Source organism: Meles meles, chromosome 6, assembly GCF_922984935.1.
Source record: "Meles meles chromosome 6, mMelMel3.1 paternal haplotype, whole genome shotgun sequence".
Taxonomy (NCBI): domain Eukaryota; kingdom Metazoa; phylum Chordata; class Mammalia; order Carnivora; family Mustelidae; genus Meles; species Meles meles.
The window spans coordinates 19381143-19402953 of record NC_060071.1 but is presented as its reverse complement, the minus strand read 5'-3'; the positions used below and the strand labels follow the sequence as shown (position 1 = coordinate 19402953).

General features: G+C 51.5%; 1 protein-coding gene across 1 annotated transcript in view; it reads right to left on the bottom strand.

The window, feature by feature from the left end:
* Positions 1-13181: 13181 nt before the first annotated feature.
* The window catches only part of LRRK1 (leucine rich repeat kinase 1), a 129446-nt gene continuing 120816 nt past the window's right edge, over positions 13182-21811 (bottom strand). The window contains exons 30-34 of the mRNA XM_046007383.1: positions 21362-21479; positions 20206-20322; positions 16857-17707; positions 16379-16480; positions 13182-14544 (exon numbers count right to left, since the gene is read on the bottom strand). Coding sequence (XP_045863339.1) covers positions 14367-14544; positions 16379-16480; positions 16857-17707; positions 20206-20322; positions 21362-21479 — 1366 coding nt within the window. The 3' untranslated portion in view covers positions 13182-14366. The remainder of the gene's footprint in view (positions 14545-16378; positions 16481-16856; positions 17708-20205; positions 20323-21361; positions 21480-21811) is intronic.

Sequence of the window (21811 nt, the reverse complement as noted above, 5' to 3'; positions counted from 1 at the left end):
CACACACATGCACACACCGTACCCATGCGTGCAGACGCCTACCACACCATACACACCACGCGCATATGGACACGCATGTACACCAGACACTCCCTCACATGGGGACTCACACCACACACCACACACACACCACACCCTCTGCACACATGCCCATGCACCCCACCTACACAGAGAAAAGACTCCACACAAGCCTGCAGCGTATGCAGAAAAGCCAAGTTACATTCTTAAAAATTTCTATTACACGGAGAACGCAAGTTCTAGGTCTAGCTCCTTCTCCAAGGAGTCCGGAGGAGGAGACGGGCGCCGCCTCTGCCGCAGCGGGCCAGCCAGGACCCCAGGCCCTCCAGGCCTCCTCCGGGCCTCCGCTCGCCCCCGCAGCTCGGGCGGCTCTATTTACATACGTCCACACGCAGCCACAGGGTTCCTTCTTCCCCAGATGGGCTCATACTTGGGAATACTTGGTAAAGTAAACTCATAGAGCCCACAAACTCTCCTCAGAGGGCCAGGAGCCCGGAGACATCGATTTCTCCGCAGACCCCGTCGAGGCGGGGAGGGCAGGGGCCGGGCCTCCGGGCGCAGGGCGCCCCCTGGCTGTGGGTAGGGGAACCACCGCGGGAAGTCTTGAACTTGCAGGGGGAGCCGGTGTCTGTGAGGAATGGGGGTGGAGAGGAAGCATCCCCTTCCTTCCTGCCCTGGGCTCCAGGGAGGGAGAAGGGCTCTTCTGTTTTGGGACACAGCATATCCTTTGGCTGAGCACTCAGCAGCTGGCCACCATGGTCTGCCGAGTCACCTCTGTGCTGTGTGAGAGGCGGGTCTCCGCCTCTGGCCTTGCCTCTGGTGTTACTGGCACCATTTAGAAGCTTCTCCTAACTGGGGCCGACTGGTTTTCTGAGAGGGCCCCATAACTGTGGCACACTTGCTGGGGTGCAGAGGAAGCGTCTGCCCCCACCCTCTCCACTGCCTGGCTCAGGGTCCCCCTGCTTGTCACCCATTAACTCATAGGTCCTCTGGGAGGACTGGGGGTCCTGGTCCTGAAGGGAATATTCAGGAAGGTCAGCCTACAAACATACCCTCACTACCTGTTGTTCCAGGCCTGTGTGAGCCCCCCAAATCCGGCCATTGCCCCAGGGACGCACACACACCCCCCACTGGGCATGCTGCTGGGTCAGAGACATTCACTCTGACTCTATCGAATGCCTATCATGGTCCCCAAGTGGCCCTTGCATTCCGTGAATGAGGAAACAGGAGCCACAGCGCTGAGACACTCTCCTGTGCCTTTCAGGGCGGTGGGCAGTGGCAGTACTTGAACCTGGGTCTCCAAACCCCTCGCTCGCCGCTTCTTTGGGGAACGCTACTCCTTTAGACCTCAGCAACCCTGACAGGGAAGTTTGGGGTGAAAGTTTGGGCATTTGGCTTTGGGGGTTTAGAGAGGCTGACTATAGGACCTGTCAGACACCTCAGGCCACCTCTTCCCCGGGGTTCTCTGTTCCGAGGACCGCCCTGCCCCCATGCTGGGGCTGAGTGGTGTACTGAGCACTCACTAGGGGCTCTGGGTAACCGCCCAGGAGGTGGGTGGGACAGGAGCTGGAGGTCCCAGGAGAAGGGGGCCGCTGTGGCGAAGCCAGGCGGGGGTAGATGGAGGGAAGCCTGAGTTTCCTGACTCCCACCCAGCTGCTGCTCACCACGCGGTGTAATTCAGTGTGACTCTCTCTGCTCTCTCAATTCCGACCTCTGAACATGGCTGTGAATGCAAGGCAAACCGCTAGCAGGCAGCATCAAGGTAAGGAGTTTGGGGGATGGGCGGCCCAGGGGCTGGAAGGGGTCCCCACCCAGCAGACCCCCGTGGAAGGAGGTCTCCCTCACTGACGCGCAGGCTAAGCGCCAGCCCATACTCTGCTAAACAGAAGGCAACAAATACCTAGCATGCTTTAAATACAAGTTAAACCATTTTAATAAACGGAATTGAGCTGAAATGTGAATTCACTTTCATTTCTTGAGCTGGGTTTGGTTGGAGGCCTCAGTGTCCCGTCCCAGCTGTCACAGAGGTGGAGGAACCTTCTAGCTCCCAGGCATAGACTGTCTCCTCTGTGGAAGCTTCCACCCCACCTGCCTCTTTCCCTTCCTCCCTCATCTCTGCCATACCTGGGGAGAAGTACACAGCTCTGAGAGCAGGATTGACACAGGCTGACCTTGGCTGGCCTTGAAGACAAAGACCTATTTCGGGCCCATGGGAAAGATGTCACCTTGCCCCGTGCAGCACACAGCACATCTGGGAGGCCACCTGAGGAGGAAGTGAAGAAGCTGGCTCCATGTCCGGCTGCAGCGGAAGTCCAGCCAGCAGGCAGAACTCCCGAGGGACCAGTGTGAACTTGGTGGGGAGGGCAGGACAGGCTTTCTGGGGCTGTCCTGGAGCTTCAGAACATGCCCCACCCCCACTCTGATGTTATTTTTCCCCCAACATTACTGAAGTATCGTTGGTAAGTAAGAATTGTGTGTATTTAAAATGTACAATGTGACTTTTAAAAATATTTTATTTATTTATTTGAGAGAGAGAGAGAGCATGAACAGGGACAGAAGCAGAGGGAGAGAGAGAAACAGACTCCCTGCCGAGCAGGAAGCCTGATGTGGGGCTCGATCCCAGGACCCCGGGATCACGACCTGAGCTGAAGGAAGACTCCCAACTGACAGGGCCACCCAGGCGCCCAGTGTGACGTTTTGATACAGGTGTCCATTGTGAACTGAATACCGTAATCAAGCTAATCACCATCCATGACCTCAGACGTACCACTTTTTCTGTGTGGTGAAAACTCTTAAGATTTACTCTTTTAGCAGATTTGAAGCATGCAGTGAATTACTATTGAGTACAGTTGCAATGCTGTACATGAGGTTTCCAGAACTTGTTACTGAAAGTTTGTCCTGGGCCTCCTGACGGGCTTGGTCCGAGGAGCATGTGACTCTTGATCTCGGGCTTGTGAGTTCGGGCCCCACATTGGGTGTAGAGATTACTTAAAAATAAAATCTAAAAAAAAAGGAAGGAAGAAAGAAAGAAAGGAAGAGAGAAAGAAAGAAAACTACTCTCTTGTTACTCCAGTATTTGTCTTTCCGTACCTGACTTATTTCACTTAGCCTAATGTCCTCCAGGTTCATCCATAGTGTGGCAAATGCTAGGACTTATTTCCTTTTAAAGGCCGACTAATTTTCTGTATATATGTATCCATACCACATCTTTATCCATTCATCTGTGGACAGACACGCTCTTTCGTATCTAGGTGACTGTAAGTAATGCTGCAATGAACGTGAGAGTACAGACATCTCTTGGAGATAGAGATTTCGTTTCTTTTGGATACATACCTGCAAGTGGGATTGCTGTATATGATGGTAGTTCTATTTTTAGTATTTCGAGGAACCTCCATACTGTTTTCCACAATGGCTATACCAATCGAAATTCCCGCCACAAATATGTATAAGATTTCCTTCTTCTCCACATTCTCACCAATATTTGTTATCTTTTGACTTTTTTATAATGGCCATCCTAACAGTTAGTGAGGTGTTATGCCATTATTGTTTTGATTTGAACTTGCTAATGATTAATGTTCATAGATCTGTTGGCCATTTGTACATTTTCTTTTTTGCCCATTTATAAATCAGGTTGTTTGGAGGGTTTTTTCCCTTTCTTTTTGTTTGTTTGTTTGTTTGTTTGTTTTTTGCTATTGAGTGGTACTATTTCCTTATATATATATTTTATATATTAACCCCTTAGTGGGTACATGGTCTGCAGATATTTTTTCCCATTCCATAGCTTGTTTTTCACTTTCGTACTGCTTCCTTTCCTATGAAGAAGCTTTTTACTTTGATGTAGTCTCACTTGTTTGTGTTTGCTTTTGTTGCCTTTGAAGTCAAATCCAAGAAACCATTGCCAAGACCAATGTCAAAAAGATTTTCCCTTTTGTTTTCTTCTAGGAGTTTCATTGTTTTGGGTCTAATATTTAAGTCTAAATCCATTTTGAATTGATTTGTGTGTATTGTGTAAGACAAAGTTCCAATTTCATTCTTTATGTGTGGATATTCAGTTTTCCCAACACTATTTAGTGAAGCGATGATATTTTCCCCATTGTGTATTCTTGGGGCTTTTTTTTTTTTTTTCCATTTTATTTATTTTTTCAGCGTAACAGTATTCATTCTTTTTGCACAACACCCAGTGCTCCATGCAAAACGTGCCCTCCCCATTACCCACCACCTGTTCCCCCAACCTCCCACCCCTGACCCTTCAAAACCCTCAGGTTGTTTTTCAGAGTCCATAGTCTCTTATGGTTCGCCTCCCCTCCCCAATGTCCATAGCCCGCTCCCCCTCTCCCAATCCCACCTCCCCCCAGCAACCCCCAGTTTGTTTTGTGAGATTAAGAGTCATTTATGGTTTGTCTCCCTCCCAATCCCATCTTGGTTCATTTATTCTTCTCCTATCCCCCTACCCCCCCATGTTGCTTCTCCATGTCCTCATATCAGGGAGATCATATGATAGTTGTCTTTCTCCGATTGACTTATTTCACTAAGCATGATACGCTCTAGTTCCATCCACGTCGTCGCAAATGGCAAGATTTCATTTCTTTTGATGGCTGCATAGTATTCCATTGTGTATATATACCACATCTTCTTTATCCATTCATCTGTTGATGGACATCTAGGTTCTTTCCATAGTCTGGCTATTGTAGACATTGCTGCTATAAACATTCGGGTACACGTGCCCCTTCGGATCACTATGTTTGTATCTTTAGGGTAAATACCCAGTAGTGCAATTGCTGGGTCATAGGGTAGTTCTATTTTCAACATTTTGAGGAACCTCCATGCTGTTTTCCAGAGTGGTTGCACCAGCTTGCATTCCCACCAACAGTGGAGGAGGGTTCTTCTTGGGGCTTTTTTTCTTTTTTCTTTTTTCTTTTAAGATTTTATTTATTTGACAGAGATCACAAGTAGGCAGAGAGGCAGGCAGAGAAAGAGAGGAAGAGAAGCAGGCTCCCCGCTGAGCAGAGAGCCCGATGCGGGGCTCGATCCCAGGACCCTGAGACCATGACCTGAGCCCAAGGCAGAGGTTTTAACCCACTGAGCCACCCAGGCGCCCCGGGGGCTTTTTTTTTTTTGAAGACTAGTTGACCATATATGGGTGGGTTTATTTCTAGGATTTTGACTGTATCCCATTGGTCCATCTGCCTGGTATTATGCCAGTACTATACTGTTTCAATTATTATAGCTTGGTAATATCAAGAAGTTTGATACCAGGAAGATGACTCAAGTTTCATTCTTCTTGTTCAAGAGTGCTTTAGCTATTTGGGATCTGCTGTGATTCCAAACAAATTTAGGATTGTTTTTCCTATTTCTGTGAAAAATGCCATTTGAATTTTGAGAGGAGTTGCATTTATATAGGTCACTTTGTATAATATTTATAATATTAACTCTTCTAATGTATGATGGGGTATCTTTCCATTTATTCATGTCTTCTTCCATTTCTGTCACCTGTGTTTCTGGTTTTCAGTGTACAGATATTTCACCTCTTGACTTAAATTTATTCCTAAAGTATTTTTTTAATGCTATTGTAAATAAGATGATTTTCTTAATTCCTTCTTGGGGTAGTTCATTTTCATTGTATAGAAACACAACTGATATTTGCATGTTGATTTTGTATCCCAAAATCTCACTGAATTTGTTAGTTTTAACAGTTTTTGTCTATATATGGAGTCTTTAGGGTTTTCTTAATATAACATCATGTTATCTGCAAAGACAATTTGACTACTTTCTTTACTATTTGGATATCGCCATTTATTTTTCTTGCCTAATTGTTTTGGCTAGGATTTCCAGTACTATGTTGGACAGAAGTGGTGAGAGTGGGATCCTTGTTTTGTTCACAGTCTTTGAGAAAAAGTTTTTAGCTTTTCATTGCTGAGTATGATGTTAGCTGTGGACTTATCATACATGATCTTTATTATGTTGAGGTATATTCCTTATATGTCTAATTTGTTGAGAATATCTTTATATCGTGAAAGAATGCTCAACTTTGTCAAATGCTTCTACTGAGATGATCATATGATACTTGTCCTTTATTCTGTTAAATGTAATCTATTGACATTGCATATGTTGAAACATCCTTGCATTCCAGGAATAAATTCAACTAGGTCGTGGTGTACCATCCCTTTAATGTGTTTTTAAATTAGGATTGTTATGTTTTGTTGGGGATTTTTGCAGTTGTGTTCACCAGAGATATTGATCTGTAGTGTTATTTTCTTGTAGTGTACTTGTCTGGCTTTGGTATAAGGATCGTTGCTGGCTTCAAAAAATGAGTTTGGAAGTGCTCTCTTCTGAATGTTTTGGAAGAATTTGAGGATTGGTATTAATTCTTCTTAAATGTTTGGTAGAATTCACTAGTGAATGACTTTTCTTTGTTAGGAGATTTTTGACTACTGATTCAATCTCTACCCATTACTGATCTGTTCAGATTTTCTATTTCTTCATGATTCATCCTGGTAGATTGTATGCCTCTAAGCCATTTTTTCAAGGTTATCCTCTTTGTTAGGATATAATTGTTCCTTGTAGGTTCTCATGACCTTTTGCATTTCTGTGGTATCAGTTGTAATCTGTGTCTACCCTTTTGTTTCTAATTTTATATATTTGAGTATTTTTTTCTTAGTCTGGCTAAACGCTTGCCAAATTTGTTTATTTTTTCCAAAAAGCAAGTTCACTTTCATTGATGTTTTCTATTATTTTTCTAGTCTCTGTTTCATTTATTTCTGCTCTGATCTTTGTTATTTCCTTCTTTATGTAAACTTTATTTTTTAGTTTATTCTTTTTCCAGTTTTTTGAGGTGTAAAATTACATTGTTTATTTAAAATCTTTTTTTTCCTTCTTATTGTTGGCATTATCTCTGTAAACTCCCCCCTTAGAAAGCTTTTGCTGTGTCCTATAAGTTTTGTCATGTAGTATTTCCATTTTTGTTTGTTTCAAGATATTCTTTGATTTCTCTTTCAATTTCTTTTTGATGCAATCGTTGTTCAGGTGTGTTTTGCTTAATTTCCACATATTTGTGATTTTTCCAGTTTTCTTCCTGATATTAATGTTAGTTTCTTACTATTGTGGTAAGAAAAGATACTGATGTGACTTCAATCTTCTTACATTTCTTTTTTTTTTTTAAGATTTTATTTATTTATTTGACAGAGATCACAAGTAGGCAGAGAAGCAGGCAGAGAGAGAGGAGGAAGCAGGCTCCCTGCTGAGCAGAGAGCCCGATGCAGGGCTCGATCCCAGGACCCTGGGATCATGACCTGAGCCGAAGGCAGAGGCTTTAACCCACTGACCCACCCAGGCGCCTCTCTTCTTACATTTCTTATAACTTATTTTGTGACCTAACATATGATCTATCCTGGACAATGTTCTGTATGGACTTGAGAAGAATGTGTTTTCTGATGGTGGTGGATGAAATATTCTGTGTATGTCTGTTAGGTCCATTTAGTCCCAAGTGTAGTTCAAGTCCAGTGTTTCCATAATGACTTTCTGTCTGGGTGATCTGTCCATTGTTGAAAAGGGGGTATTGACCTTCAGTGCTTTAAAGACCCCAAGAATCAGATAAAACATACATAAAATGCTACATCTACTGCCCAGTTTTTGATATGATTATCTGTTTTTTGTGTGTTGAGTTTGAGGAGTTCTTTATAGATCCTGGATATCAACCTTTTGTCTGTACTGTCATTTGCAAATATCTTCTCCCGTTCTGTGGGTTGCCTTTTTGTTTTGTTGACTGTTTCCTTTGCTGTGCAGAAGCTTTTGATCTTGATGAAGTCCTAAAAGTTCATTTTTGCTTTTGTTTCCTTTGCCTTTGGAGACATATCTTGAAAGAAGTTGCTGTGGCTGATATTGAAGAGGTTACTGCCTCTGTTCTCCTTTAGGATTCTGATGGATTCCTGTCTCACGTTGAGGTCTTTTATCCATTTCGAGTTTATCTTTGTGTACGGTGTAAGAGAATGGTCGAGTTTCATTCTTCTACATATCGCTGTCCAGTTTTCCCAGCACCATTTATTGAAGAGACTGTCTTTTTTCCATTGTATATTTTTTCCTGTTTTGTCGAAGATTATTTGACCATAGAGTTGAGGGTCCATATCTGGGCTCTCCACTCTGTTCCACTGGTCGATGTGCATGCTTTTATGCCAGTACCACGCTGTCTTGGTGATCACAGCTTGGTAGTAAAGCTTGAAATTGGGTAACGTGATGCCGCCAGTTTTGTTTTTGTTTTTCAACATTTCCTTAGCAATGCGGGGTCTCTTCTGATTCCATACAAATTTTAGGATTATTTGCGCCAGCTCTTTGAAAAATACCGGTGGAATTTTGATCGGAATGGCATTAAAAATGTAGATTGCTCTAGGCTGTATAGACATTTTAACAATGTTTATTATTCCGATCCAAGAGCATGGAACGGTCTTCCATCTTTTTGTGTCTTCTACAATTTCTTTCATGAGTGTTCTGTAGTTCCTCGGGTACCTATCCTTTACTTCTTTGGTTAGGTTTATTCCCAGGTATCTTATGGTTCTTGGTGCTATAGAATCGATTGGATTCTCTAAATGGAATCAATTCTCTAGTTTCCCTTTCTGTATTTTCATTGTTAGTGTATAAGAAAGCCACTGATTTCTGTACATTGACTTTGTATCCTGTCACATTACTGAATTGCTATATGAGTTCTAGTAGTTTGAGGATGACATACAAATGGCTATCAGACACATGAAAAAAATGTTCATCATCACTAGCCATCAGGGAGATTCAAATTAAAACCAGATTGAGATATCACCTTACACCAGTTAGAATGGCCAAAATTAGCAAGACAGGAAACAACATGTGTTGGAGAGGATGTGGAGAAAGGGGAACCCTCTTACACTGTTGGTGGGAATGCAAGTTGGTGCAGCCACTTTGGAGAACAGTGTGGAGACTCCTGAAGAAATTAAAAATAGAGCTTCCCTATGACCCTGCAATTGCACTACTGGGTATTTACCCCAAAGATACAGATGTAGTGAGAAGAAGAGCCATCCATACCCCAATGCTTATAGCAGCAATGGCCACGGTTGCCAAACTGTGGAAAGAACCAAGATGCCCTTCAATGGACAAATGGATAAGGAAGATGTGGTCCATATACACGATAAGGAAGATGTGGTCCATATACACGATGGAGTATTATGCCTCCATCAGAAAGGATGAATACCCAACTTTTGTAGCAACATGGACGGGACTGGAAGAGATTATGCTGAGTGAAATAAGTCAAGCAGAGAGAATCAAGTATCATATGGTTTCACTTATTTGTGGAGCATAAGGAATAACACGGAGGACATGGGGAGATGGAGAGGAGAAGGGAGTTGAGGGAAAATGGAAGGGAGATGAACCATGAGAGACTATGGACTCTGAAAAACAACCTGAGGGTTTTGAAGGGGTGGGGGGTGGGAGGTTGGGGAACCAGCTGGAGGGTAATAGGGAGGTACGTATTGCATGGAGCACTGGGTGTGGTGCAAAAACAATGAATACTGTTACGCTGAAAATAAATAAATTAAAAAAAATAAATAAAATAAAACAAAAAAATGCTACATCTATTACAAAACTGAGTACTCACTATAAAACAGACACAACATCTACTGCCTTAGCTTCACACCTTCCTTGTTCCAGAGGAGCCCCCTTCTTACTCATAGCCATAGTTCTTCCAAGCGTTTCTGAGCCTTCCTAGGTTGTAATGACAGGGGAGAGGTCATGACTGGGAGGCAGGGGAGGGCGTCCTGGCCCTGGGTAGGGGGCTGGGTTGGGGCTGTCATATACACCGCCTCTCCTGATTCCAACAAGGTGAGAACTGTCATGCCATTTCACAAAGAAGAAACCAGGGCCACAGAAGTGGGATAGCTTGCTCAGAGTCGAGGGTTTAGATTTGCAGGACATCAAAGCCGGCCTTTGGGTGACTAGGGTGCAACCCTGAACCTCTTTGTGATTGTGGTTTTTCCAAGGAAAAGAACTATAGACCAGGTCCAGCTCTCATGATGCAGAAGTAAGCTCTTGGGGCAGTTCTGGCCACGGAATGTTCCAGTTCATCATTGCTCAGGTTTCTCTGCTTGAGCTTAAACAGAGACTTGTGAAGACCAGCCTGAGAGCATCCCTTGTTTGCCTTGGGGCTCGTGTTGTGCTAGTGGAAAATGTACCTTCACTTTTAGGAATTGCACTGGGCCGCTGGTAGTGGAGAGTTGGAAAATACTGGTTTAAACCGGGAAGTGATTTCCTGGTCCATGAGGTAATGAAGAGGCTGGAGGTCAGCATCCCGGGCTGGCATGGTGGGCTGCCTCCCCTTCGCTGTCCCTGGGTCTTCCTGGCATCCCTAGAGGGCCCTGCCCTCAAGCTCTGTTGAGGATGGGGGAAGGAAGGACAGGGTTGAAGGGCTCCCACTGAGTCAGCCATCCGATAGTGCTTCCCTGAAGCCCTCCTCAGCCATCTCCGCACCATCCCCAGCCGAGCTCTGTCCCAGCCTCACCCTTCCCTATAAGGGAGGCTGAGAAACGATGTGCCAACAAAAGCGGGGTCTGTTACTGAGCAGTTTCTGTCAGTGGCTCTCCAAGTGCTATTTTAACTAACTGCCCCCACCTTCCTGCCTCTATTTCCTTCAAGGCTGCTCCATTCAGCCCAGGATGGGAAATACCACTGGCTGCTCAGGGAGGCAGAGGGTTTGTGGCCCCGGGCCCTGACATGTCAGACACTGTGGCTTCTTCTGGGGCATCGGTCTGCTGGCATCTAGAGGAGGGGGTTCACCATGCTGTCTTTCTGTACCCTTGGTGGGGGGGTTCTGCATCCCCATGCCTCCTCTTGGGGGTCAGCAGATACTGTCTTCAAGAGATGCAGACAGTCTGAGGGGCTGTGCAGGGAGGTGGGATCTAGGGCCCCCCCAGGTAGGGCCATTGCAGAGACTCCGAGTGATCAGTGGCCCTGGCAGGTGGTGACCAGTGGATGACTGGTCATCAGAAAGGCTGCTGCTTTCCCTGGTGCAGGGCAGTGGCGTGAAGTGGGAGGAGGCTGGGTGCTCATCTGGTGGGTGTTGACCCTGCTGCTGGGCTGTACGTGTCCACAACACCAGGGCAAGTGCAGACCGGGGACAGAGTCCATTGGCCTTTGTCAACTGTTCCCAGTCCCTCCCACCTGTCCTCCTTAGGCTGGGACTCTCTGCCTACATCCCAAAGACAGCCGGGCGACAGGGCGTGGTTTCTGTTTGAGCCAAGCCATGGGGTCAGGTGGATGTGACAGATTACTGGCCCCGCCCCTGGGACCTGATATCTTCCATGGGGACTTCCTATGACCTCTGGACACCAAGGTCGAGGGGTGTCCCTCCTGGGGCCCAGCGGAGAAGTCCCTCCCAGCCTGGCTTACTGTCATGGAAAGGCTTATCTATAATTTAAACAGTGCAGTGAGGAAGTATAAAACAAAACCTGGGGGCCTCCTGCTCTATGCCAGCCCTCGACTCTCCTCCCCAGGGGCAGCCAATGTCTGCCAGACTCCTGGGCACCTTTCAAGATATTTCCCCTGTGCATGCCCGTGGAGCTTTACTTTTTTCACTCAAATAGTAACTATATACACACACCACATTGCGAGTTGCTTTTTAGGAAAACTATGCATTTATGACACCCCGGAGAACTTGGCGGAGCAGGACCTCTGGCCCGCCCCCGTTCTCTGACCAGCAGCAGAGGACGGCGTGGTTGGTGGGTCATTTTTGACTTTCCTCCTGCTAGAGGTTTAGGTCGTCTCCTGTTTGGGGCCACTACAGGTGCTGCCACAATGACACTCTTGTTCTGTAGCATTGGGCCCTTTCACGGAAGATTTGGGATCGAATGTTGAAATGGGACTGTTAGGTCAAAGGGTATGTGCATTTGAAATTTTGATGGGTATGGTCAAAATGCCCTCTAAGGGGTGGCCTGACTGTAAATTAGCTCCCCTTTAGCCCACTTGCCACTCAGCAAAGCATTAAAGACCATTAGGTCACCAAACATCCCTGCTTAAAACTACCAGCAGCTTTGATGGAGATCTATGCCTACAAAGCCATGACCAGCATGTAGGCAGGTCTCTGAGCTCCCCATTCTTCCAAATGCTCCAGCCTCACCAGCTCTTCATCTGTCCTTCTGGCACAACAGCTCATTCCCGCCACAGGGCCTTTGCACGGGTGGACCTTTCAACATGGCATCCTTGGATCCCCACAGGAATGCCAACATGAGGGGTAAAGGACATTTTGTTGTTGTCCTCATGACTACTTCCTAACTGTTGGGGGAGGGTGAGTGCTATTTATGTCCTCTTCCTGTTTTCCTTTTGTGTTTACTCTTTCTTACCGATAGGTACGAACTCTTTGGATATAAGATAAATGAGCTATTTGGCTCTCATTTGTCACCAACATTTTTTTCTCCAGTTGACAGTCTTTTGACTCTGTGGTAGTTTTTCTGCTTAAGTTTCTAATTTTTATGTAGTGAAACAATTTCCTGCACGGGTTTCTGATGTTTGTGCAGAGGTGCCCTAAGCCGGCTCCGTGAGGCCATGGGCTAAACGCCCGGCCTCTTCTCGCAGCAGCTTGGGGCCTCAGGCTGGGAAGAGGCCAGGTCAGAAAGTGGGTTAGGACTGGTTGGTGGGGGCCCTGAGCATTGGCCTAGCAGTCTGGCTGCAGGTGGTAGAGCGTGGAATGGGGGCAGGGGAAGGATGGGACCCGGTTTGCATGTGGAGAGCAGTGGGCAGCTGTGGGGTGCCGGGACGGCAAGGGAAGGAGAGTGATGAGCACCGAGGCCGAGCTGAGGGACCACAGCAGGATGTGGTGGTGACGTAGGTGGGAGGCATAGACCCACAGTCCCCACTGGACTCGATGCCCAGGCCAGCAGCAAAAGGAAGTGGGTGGGCTGAGGCTGCGGCTGTCTCTGCTCACGGAAGCTGCAATGGGGCTGCTTACATGGGGATGGCTGTGCGCCGGGGTGGGGGGCTGCTATGGGGCTGCTTGCATGGGGACGGCTGTGCGCTGGTGGGGGGCTGCGATGGGGCTGCTTGCATGGGGACAGCTGTGCGCCGGTGGGGGGTGCTGCCCATTCCGCCCCGGCAGCGAGCGGACCTGGGTCCTTCCAACACGCTCTACAGACAGAGGCTGACATCATTCTCAAGAGAATCGGTTTATTTTCAAATAAAAGGAACCACCTTTGCCCACACATCTCAGCCAATCTTAAGTCTGATCTGCATAACTTAATTTTAGAAAAAGGTCAACAATTTGAACCAGAGGAAGAGCTCATGTTCCCACCACTGTTCCAGGTCCAGTGGCCTCAGATGATGACTTTCGGGGAGCCACGTGGCCCGTGGGCACATGTGTGTGCATTAATTTATACAAACGGTGGCTCTCAGACCCATAAATCCCCCATTAACCATTTCGCTCCTTGGACTTCACTGTCCATGAGTGACGTCATGCTGAGCCAACGCCTGATTTGGTGGAAGCCCCGTACAAGGTGATTTCACAACCGGGGCCTAACCACTGAGCTATTACTTAATTTGTTAAAGTGATAAACAAGATTATTACGTGCAAACAAACAGGGCTTGTGCTCCAGTTGCGTCCAAGTTTACTTTACGAAGCTATAAACACACGGCCCTTTCTTAAGTCCCGCTGATTGAGTTTCCCCGGCCTTTTGTCGGCAGGAGAAGAATGTAGGGGCCGAGGAGTGGGTGCTCCGGGCCCTACGTGAGCTCTTGGCTTTCTGGCTGTTTCACTTAAATGAACTCATTCATCCCCCAGACTGGGCAGTGCTCCTCCCCGACATCCTTCTGAGGGCTTCTCACACAGAGACTTTCCTGAGCGGGAGACATCTGATCTCAGCTTTCCTAAGCGGTGCCCCGGGGCCCCAGGGACTTGTGAAATGGGCTGAGAGCCTGGAGACCACTGGGGGAAGGGGCAGAGGTCATGGCCCTCGCCCACCCCTGCCCCAAACTGCTCCCCAGCTGAGAGCGCCTAGTGTAATTCCATCTGAGACCTGGGGAGGGACCTGGAAGACCCAGCCCCGCTTTGTGTGACCCAGGCTGGAGCATGGTCCCCCTCCCCCGCTCCTGGACTTCCAGGGAGGAGGCAGGGGCAGTTGCTCTCAACCAGGCCCCACCGTCTTCTCTTGGGTTGTAAAACCCGTAATGGGAGAATGGAGGTAGGCAGCTAGGTCTGCCCTGGAGAACCGGGAAGCCCCCAGACCACGACCAAGACCCCAGACCACGACTTCTCGGCACTTCTAGCAGCAAATGTTTCAGGGGCAAATCCAGTTGGTCTTCTGGGTCCTCAGGGGCAGCAGGCCTCCACGACTGTCATTCCATAGGAATCACCTTCTCTTCCGCGTGCAAGCCTCCAGCCTGCCCAGCTCCTCATAGGACTGGTAGAAAATGTCAAACTCCCTGGTGCCCCAGCCCCTCCAGACAGCGAGGCACCACTCCATGTTTTCGTTCTCGAAGCCACACACGACTGTGTCCTTTGCCACCACGGCTGCGTCCACAAGCACCCTACAGAGAAAGGAGGGATCTGAGCAAATCTACAGGGGTCCCCACTTGGTTGGGGCCAGGACCCTCAGTGTGCAACTTCTTGGGAGCCTGGCTGAGCGGGGGGCATCTGGACATCCTAGCCCGGCGGCAGGCTGTGCTCTGCTGCACCTGCTTCCCCCGGGGGGTCCAGCCCGTGGGCGGAGGCTTCCTAACTAAAAAAGAGCCTAGAGCACCCCTTCGTGTGCATGGGGACCGTCTGTAAGGACTCACTCCACAGAGAGCAGAGAGCCTCTGTCACTGGACCGAGACCCGCAAGTGTCCAGAAAGCACCATCACCTCCGACTGCTGCTTGTCAGCGGACACTATTTGAAGCACTGACTCGGTTCTCCTCGTGGTCAGCTCAGGCCCAGCTCTTCCTCCCACGCCAAGATCTCGGTGCTTAGGAAATCCAGGGTGGTATAACCGACGGAAACCCGTGCCAACATGCCCTAACTATGCGCATTTTTTTTTTTCGGAGGCTGGGGATTGTTTTGCCGATCTGTGCACACACCACAGGTTTCCTGCTGGGCCTCCGCCAGAATGGGCAGCCCATGTCCCAGCGCTCACCGCCTTGCCCTGTGGCCAGCGTGCAAACCGGTATGACATGCAGGGCCTCTGGCCACCTCAGGGCCCTGCACGCTGCAGGCATTCACTAGCTATCTGCGGAGGGAATAAATGTCTCAGATGCATGGCAAAAGGCTGGTGGGATCGGGCTATGCCCCTCAGTGTCAGCGGCTGCCTGGGCTGCTTTCTCCCTACAGAGAGTAAACCTGCCTTTGGGGGCTGCACAGGAAAACACCGCCAGTGAAAAACTTGGGGACAGTAATGATGGGCGAGGGAAGGTCCACAGGCCTGGGCTCTGAAGCCCCCCCACCCCCCTGACCTGTGATGTGGTCACTACTTCACCCACAAACTCAGCTGGGGCTCAGTGCGCACACACACACACACACACACACACACACAAAACACATCCCAGATCTTGTTTCTGGAATCACTGGCAGACCAGGGGTCAGTGGATCTGTTGGGTCCTTGAGGATGCTCGGTGCTTTCGGGCAAGGGAAGGGATCCACCACAGATGTTTCCTCTTTCACCGTTATCCTGCTCTGGGGCAAATAGGCCACATGGCATTTCTCCATCAAGGAGGTTTGCAGAATGGGGCTCAGTAGACAAAGTGAGGTGTGCAGACTGCCGGATGGCAGGTGACTCTGGGGATACTGGCCAGTGCCAGCCTCCCACGCCCACAGCCACACACACTGCATCCGGATAGGCTGTCTTGCCCCGGAACAACCCTCACAGTGGAGTCTGGTCTGCCTCCTGGTAGGGTCCCCCAACATATGGGTATGGAGCCATGGCAGAGCCTAGGCTTGGGCACAGGGAGGGGTGGTGCGTGCCAGGTCTGTGCCTCCCTTAGGGGCTGTCTGGGCAGGTGGAGACCCCAGAAAGGGCTCTCCTACTCGGTGGGAAGGACAGTGATTCAGTCAGCTCCCCGTTTCAATGGCAGCTGAACTCCAGCCCTGGACACATAGACTCCAGGCAGGACCCTCAGTCCGCAGGTGCACTGGGAACCCCAGAAACAGCCAGCCATGATCTGTGGACCCATGACCCATGATGCCCAGTTCAGTTTGTACTTGCTGAGCTCTGAGGAGCTGCCTGGAGGACCTCATCTTGTTCCTTCTCTGCCTTCTGGCCACCGTGGCATTTACTGGTGGAGGACAGAAGGGTGAGAAGGCCCTGCGTGTGGAGGGGGTGCTGGCAGAGGGGTCCTGATTCCCCGCACCACAGCTGGGGGGCCTAAAGGAGGCACCTTCAGGCTTACCCATGCGGAGTCAGCTCCCGGGCTTTTAAGACGGCGAGGACGCGGCCCCGCTGGCCCCCGGCGTCCTTCTCCAGGCCGATGACAATGACATCACCGCCGCGCCTGCGAAACCAAACCCGAGAAGGGGAAGCGTTTTGTCCGGGGCCATGCTCTCGGCGGGGGGGGGGGGGGGGGGGGGCGGGAAACGGAGCCAGCGTGCACAGAGGCGAGGCAACAAATGCGCCGTCTCTGTGAGAGCGGATTGGGTTACCGCGAGGGCACCGCGGCCGGGCCCAGGAGGCCTTTCCCAGCGGGAAACTGAATCGCTGCAGACCGGGGCTCTGCCTGGCAGTCCCCGGGGGGCAGATGAGCACTCGTGGGGTCCTTCTCAGGTTTGCTAAAGAGACCCCTCCAGGCTCCAGAATACAGGGAGCGCGGCGGCCTCGGCAAGCTCCCGTGGGCAGTGTGGGAGCGTTGCCCTCCTTGCGGGGAAACGTACCTGGGGACCCAGATGACGTCTTTCACGGCTAGGATCCTCACGGCCTGCAGGTGCTGGCTGAAGGCGTCCCCGTCCACGGGCGTCAGGTCATGCTCAGACCTGTCAGAGCCCGCGGCGGGCTCATGCAGCCGGTCGGAGTCCTCGCAGTCGGTGGAGAAAGGCACGCTGGAAGAGCTGGCCGGGGAGCAGGGCAGGCTGGAGGAGGATGCGGGGGCCCGGTGGGGAGAGGATGAGGAGTAGGAGGACACGGAGCAGTAGTCAGTCAGCGAGTCCTGGTGCGTTAGGATCTGTGTGCCTAGCTCCTCGCTGTACATGATGCTCACGTCCGCGATGGAGTCCCCCTCGGGCTCTTTGGAGCCGGCTGCGTGGCTGCCCGGGGACTCCGGACCCAGGGGGCGCACTGGAAACACGTCTCTGAGTGGGCTGGGGTCCCCACAGAAGTACCGGGCACACAGCTGGTAGGTGGCCGCATGGTACATCACCAGCGAGTTGGCCCTGTCGTCCAGGCACCAGACGACCTCCTCCCCGCGGCACTCGGAGCTGCAAACGACCGAGGTGACCACCGAAGGGGCCGAGTAGGGTTCCAGCCTCCTGCTGATCTCCAGGGCCGCACAGTCGATGACCAGCAGGCCCGGTCCGTTGCTGTACCAGACCTCGGACCCGCTGTTGACCACCTCCATGGCCTTCACGGGATAGGGGTTCTGCCGCGTGTCTTCATCTGGGATGCTGAACTTGGACCTGTTGGCCGTGTGTGAGCACAGGTAGGAGCAGCTGTTGTCTGGGGCACCCCGCACCACAGGAAACACTGCCACAAGGCCATCATCCAGGCCTGCCAGCACCAGGTAGGAATTCTGCGAGGAGAAGACGGGACTGCCTGTGAGCCTCCCACAGACCGGGAGAGAAGCGGAGTGGACACAAAACTCCTCTTGCACTGACCCCAGCACCCTCAGAGGAGTGATGTTCCCAGAAAGACAGGGGGCCGCCAGCAGGAGCCTCTGGGCATGCTCCCAGAGCAGGTGCAACTCAGGCCCAGAAGAGCCACACCCACCCTCTCTGCCAGGAGCAGGAGAGGAGCGTGCAGGGGAAGAGCTTGGTCCCTGGCACATGGGGGAAGGGCAGGTGTGCCCTGAATCAGGGGGTCTGCCTGCACTCAGACTGGCTTCCGGCAGTGTGAGCGGGAGGGGGCTGCCTTCTGCCTCGGGTCACACTGGCCTCCTTCAGAGGCAGGACGTGGTTCCCTCCTTCCCATGAGCTCTGCTGGTTACCGATGTGACAGCAGTTGTGGGCAGCATGTGGGTGTCCTTGCCACCTCCTGCCTGCTGCCCCCACCAGACAGGGGCTCCATGACAGCAGGATCGGCGTGCCCACCACTGCCTCCTCGGTGTGGGCCTGCCACGTGGAAGGGCTGAGTCTCGACCATCTCTGGGAATCCACCGGGCATTCTACCCCAGCAGACAATGTGTGCAGCTGAGCCTACCCTTGAAGAAATCGCTTCCAGCTCAACCCTCTCATGGAGGCGCTTCTCGGACCCTGTGCCTACACTCCCCACTTCCCACACCTATTCTGAAATGCCTAGATGGCTGTGCTAGGGTCCTGGGGTTGCCCTCTGCCCCCACAGTGAAGCGTGCCATCTTCTATAGCCAAAGGTGCAGGGACAGTGCTGGATGCTGGGCCCACCCCAGGGCTCCCTGGAGCATCTCTGCAGAGCCGGGAACAGAGGGCAGCTGCAGAGCCCGGATGCCTGGCAAGGGCTGAGGTGGGAGGGAGGAGTTCAGGAGAACAAAGCTGAAGCCACCACAGAGCAGGGACCCAGGCTTCATGCCAGCATGGGTGGGCAGCAGAAAGTTCCCTTTCTGGGACCTGGAGCTACCTGGGAACTGGGGAGTCCAGGCTGTCCAAGGTAACGAGAGCACAACAGCAAGGTCAGGAGCCCTAAGAACATTTATCAAAATCCATCCTCAGTATTTTCGGGAAGAAGGCAGCCAAAGCAAATAGGAGCAGCGTCTCTATCTGAGTCCCAGCTCTGGGCCCCAGTCAGGGCGGTGAGCCCCACGGTCCGGTTGGGTGTGAATGTGCGCGTGCAAGAATGCAGGGGCCTGCCGTCGCGGCCACGGGGCAGCACGGCCTCCGAGGGGCAGGCATGCTGACAGGGAGGCTCCGCATAGAGCCCGCTTTATTCCCCCTGGTCGTGCGGGTGGTGGTGCCCTGGTTCGGGGGCTCTGGCCAGCAGTGGCCTTAAATAACGCTTTGTGTCATGTCCTCCTGGGCTCTCGAGCTGCCCAGCCTTGCCCATGGGGCACGGTCGTAAATGATTCTAGGGCTCATTTCAGACATTTTTTTTTTTAAAGAAATAGACTGTAGTAGGGCAAAAAGCGTATCTATTTCACGACTGTTAAGAAGTCATAATAATGCTCTCACATCTACCCAAGTGCACGGGTCCAGAGCTTGGAGGATGTTACGCTCCGAGAACCCTTTTCAACCTCTTCTTATCCTCGTTTTCCAGATGGGAAAACTGAAATTGGATGATGACAGCCAAGATGTTTTAACCAAACACCACTGATAACGACGCCCTGAGCGTTGACGAGGAGCGGGGAGGACAAGCAGGGGATGGGGCGGCGGGGCAGGGGGCAAAGGCAGAAGAGCAGTGCCTGGGTTTGGAGGCTTGAGAAGCCAGACGGCACCACCGAAGGGCTGGGGCAGCTTCTCAGAGCAGGCTTGGTGGTCCCTGACCTTGAGAACTGAATAAAAGGTGGCGTGGTAGAGGTGCATGGCCATGGGGCCATTCCTAGCAGGAAGGGTCGCCCCAGAGTGCGGTGCTGGGTGGGCAGGGAGGCTCGCCCGCCCTGCAGCGGTGCTGGAGACCCAGGCTGTGGGAATTGACCAGTTGGGGCCATTTCAGAGAGGTGGGGGCTAGAAGATTCAGGACAAAGAGGGACCCAAGGTCTAGGGCTGACCGTGGGCACTCCAGAGGAATGTGGAGCCGGTTGCTCCCCAGGGGTGTGGGCAGGGCTGCCTGCATCTGTCCACTGCTACCCGAAGGGGAAGGGCACACATGCAATGGCTCTTTATACCATCTGTGCCCCAAAAGCGCTTCACCCGAATCTGGGACTGTGGCATTTGCAGGTGGAATGCAAGCTTTCCCCTCAGCCCTGAGTTCTGCTCTGCGAGTTCCACAGGCTCCTGAAAAGACACTCATGATGGTCAGTCTCTGAGGCTGACTGGGACCTAACCCCAGGGCTCGGTAGTCCAAGAGGGCCTGGCTTTGCTCCTGCTCCTCATACCCCCGTCCCCAAGCCGAGGGGGGACGCCCCAACGGAAGGGCATCCACCTCCCCCCACCCCGACCTCACCTTTTTAATAACAGGCACTGCCAACAAGCAGGTGACGACCGCCGGGGTGTCCAAAGCCCGTTGGGGTGTGTTTAAGGGGCACATGCCCTTGAGGCTATAGATGTAGATCTTCTGGTCCTACAGAGGCAGACAAGCCAACATGAGACCCCAGTGGGAACATGCCTGCCATTTTCTCTCAGGGTCCCTTCTGCCTTGGGAATCCCTTTGTGCCTTAGGAAGCAACCTTGACCGGGCCTTTCTGGTTGGCTGGTTGCATCTTCCTATGCTTTGTAAAGATGTTGAAAACGACAAGAGTTTAAAGAAGAAACATAGAACCGCCCCTACCCTGTTACCTAGAGAAAACCACCATGGGGACTTGGGGCCCAGGCTTCGTTTCCCCTAAGTGTCTGTGTGTGTGTCTCCGCGTTCCTGGCCACAGTGGGACTGCCTGACTGCGCTGTTCCTTCACCTTTCCCGTGACAACTCACGGCAGGTGGAGGGAAGCGTGTGTGAGCCCGCAAGGGAATTCGGGTGCCTCCGCGCTGCCCATCGCCCCGGGGGGCCACAGCCTAACCTGCTGTCAGAGCTCGGTCTGTTCCCAAGTTTTCAATACTGGGACTTACACGGGGATCTGCGTTCTGTCAGACACGTGTGCCTGTCCTCTGAGAGGCGGGACCGGAGGCACTAAAGCCCCGCCCCTCGCCACGCCCCGCACAGCTCCGGAGCTCCAGAGCATTCACTGCTTCTCTGGATTTCTCAGAAGACGGCTCCCAGGGCCTTCCAATGACTTCCTTGATGTGAAGGCAAAATGCCTTCAGGGATGAGTGCATTGGCTGGGGAGACCTCGCAGTGCTATGAGAAACCCAGTGACCTCACCAGCCTAATGGAGTTCTCCTTTCGTGGGGATCCCGCACCTGAGACTTCTCTCGACTGAGTCCAGGTCACGCGCCAGGGACAAGGCCAGTCGTTACCTTTGGGGACACGCTGCGCTGCTGGTTCTTCCCAGGGCTGCTGGCACTGCTCTGGGGGTCTCACACGTGCAGGCTGGGGTTATCTGGTAATCCCACGTACCGGGGCATCCTGTGTTCCTATTTGCTTAATCCTCTGCTCCCAATCGCGGCATGGACTGCGCCCCGTGTTGCCCAGCTCGATGAGAGCCCTGCGTGGGGGCACTTACCTCAGTGGCCGTCCACAGAGAGTTCTGGACCTTGAGCTGACAGCTCAGCTTCATTCCTGCACAGCTCATCCGCTGTACTTCCATAAGGCCCTTCTCCGTGTTCACCACCGTGTAGTTCCTAGAATCGGGGACAATTGTGGGGTCAGCACACGGTGGCCTCCCTTCTCTTGGCTTGGCCTGAGCAGCCTTGGGGGAGGACGTCAGCTGCCTCCTCCAGCCCCTCCAATCCAGGGTTGAATTTGGCCACATTCTGAGAGAATCGAGGATCGTTCATGATGTTGGGTGCAGGTGGGTTCTGCTTCCCTTGCTTGAACGTTCGGGCCATGGGAGGGCATTCCCAACGGGAAGAAAGGCTCTCTTCCGTCTGTGATGTTGGAGGGTCTGAGAAGTTGGCCCCCGATGTGAAGAAGGGGCACAGGTGGCCGCATCTCCATCAAAGCCACTCAACCG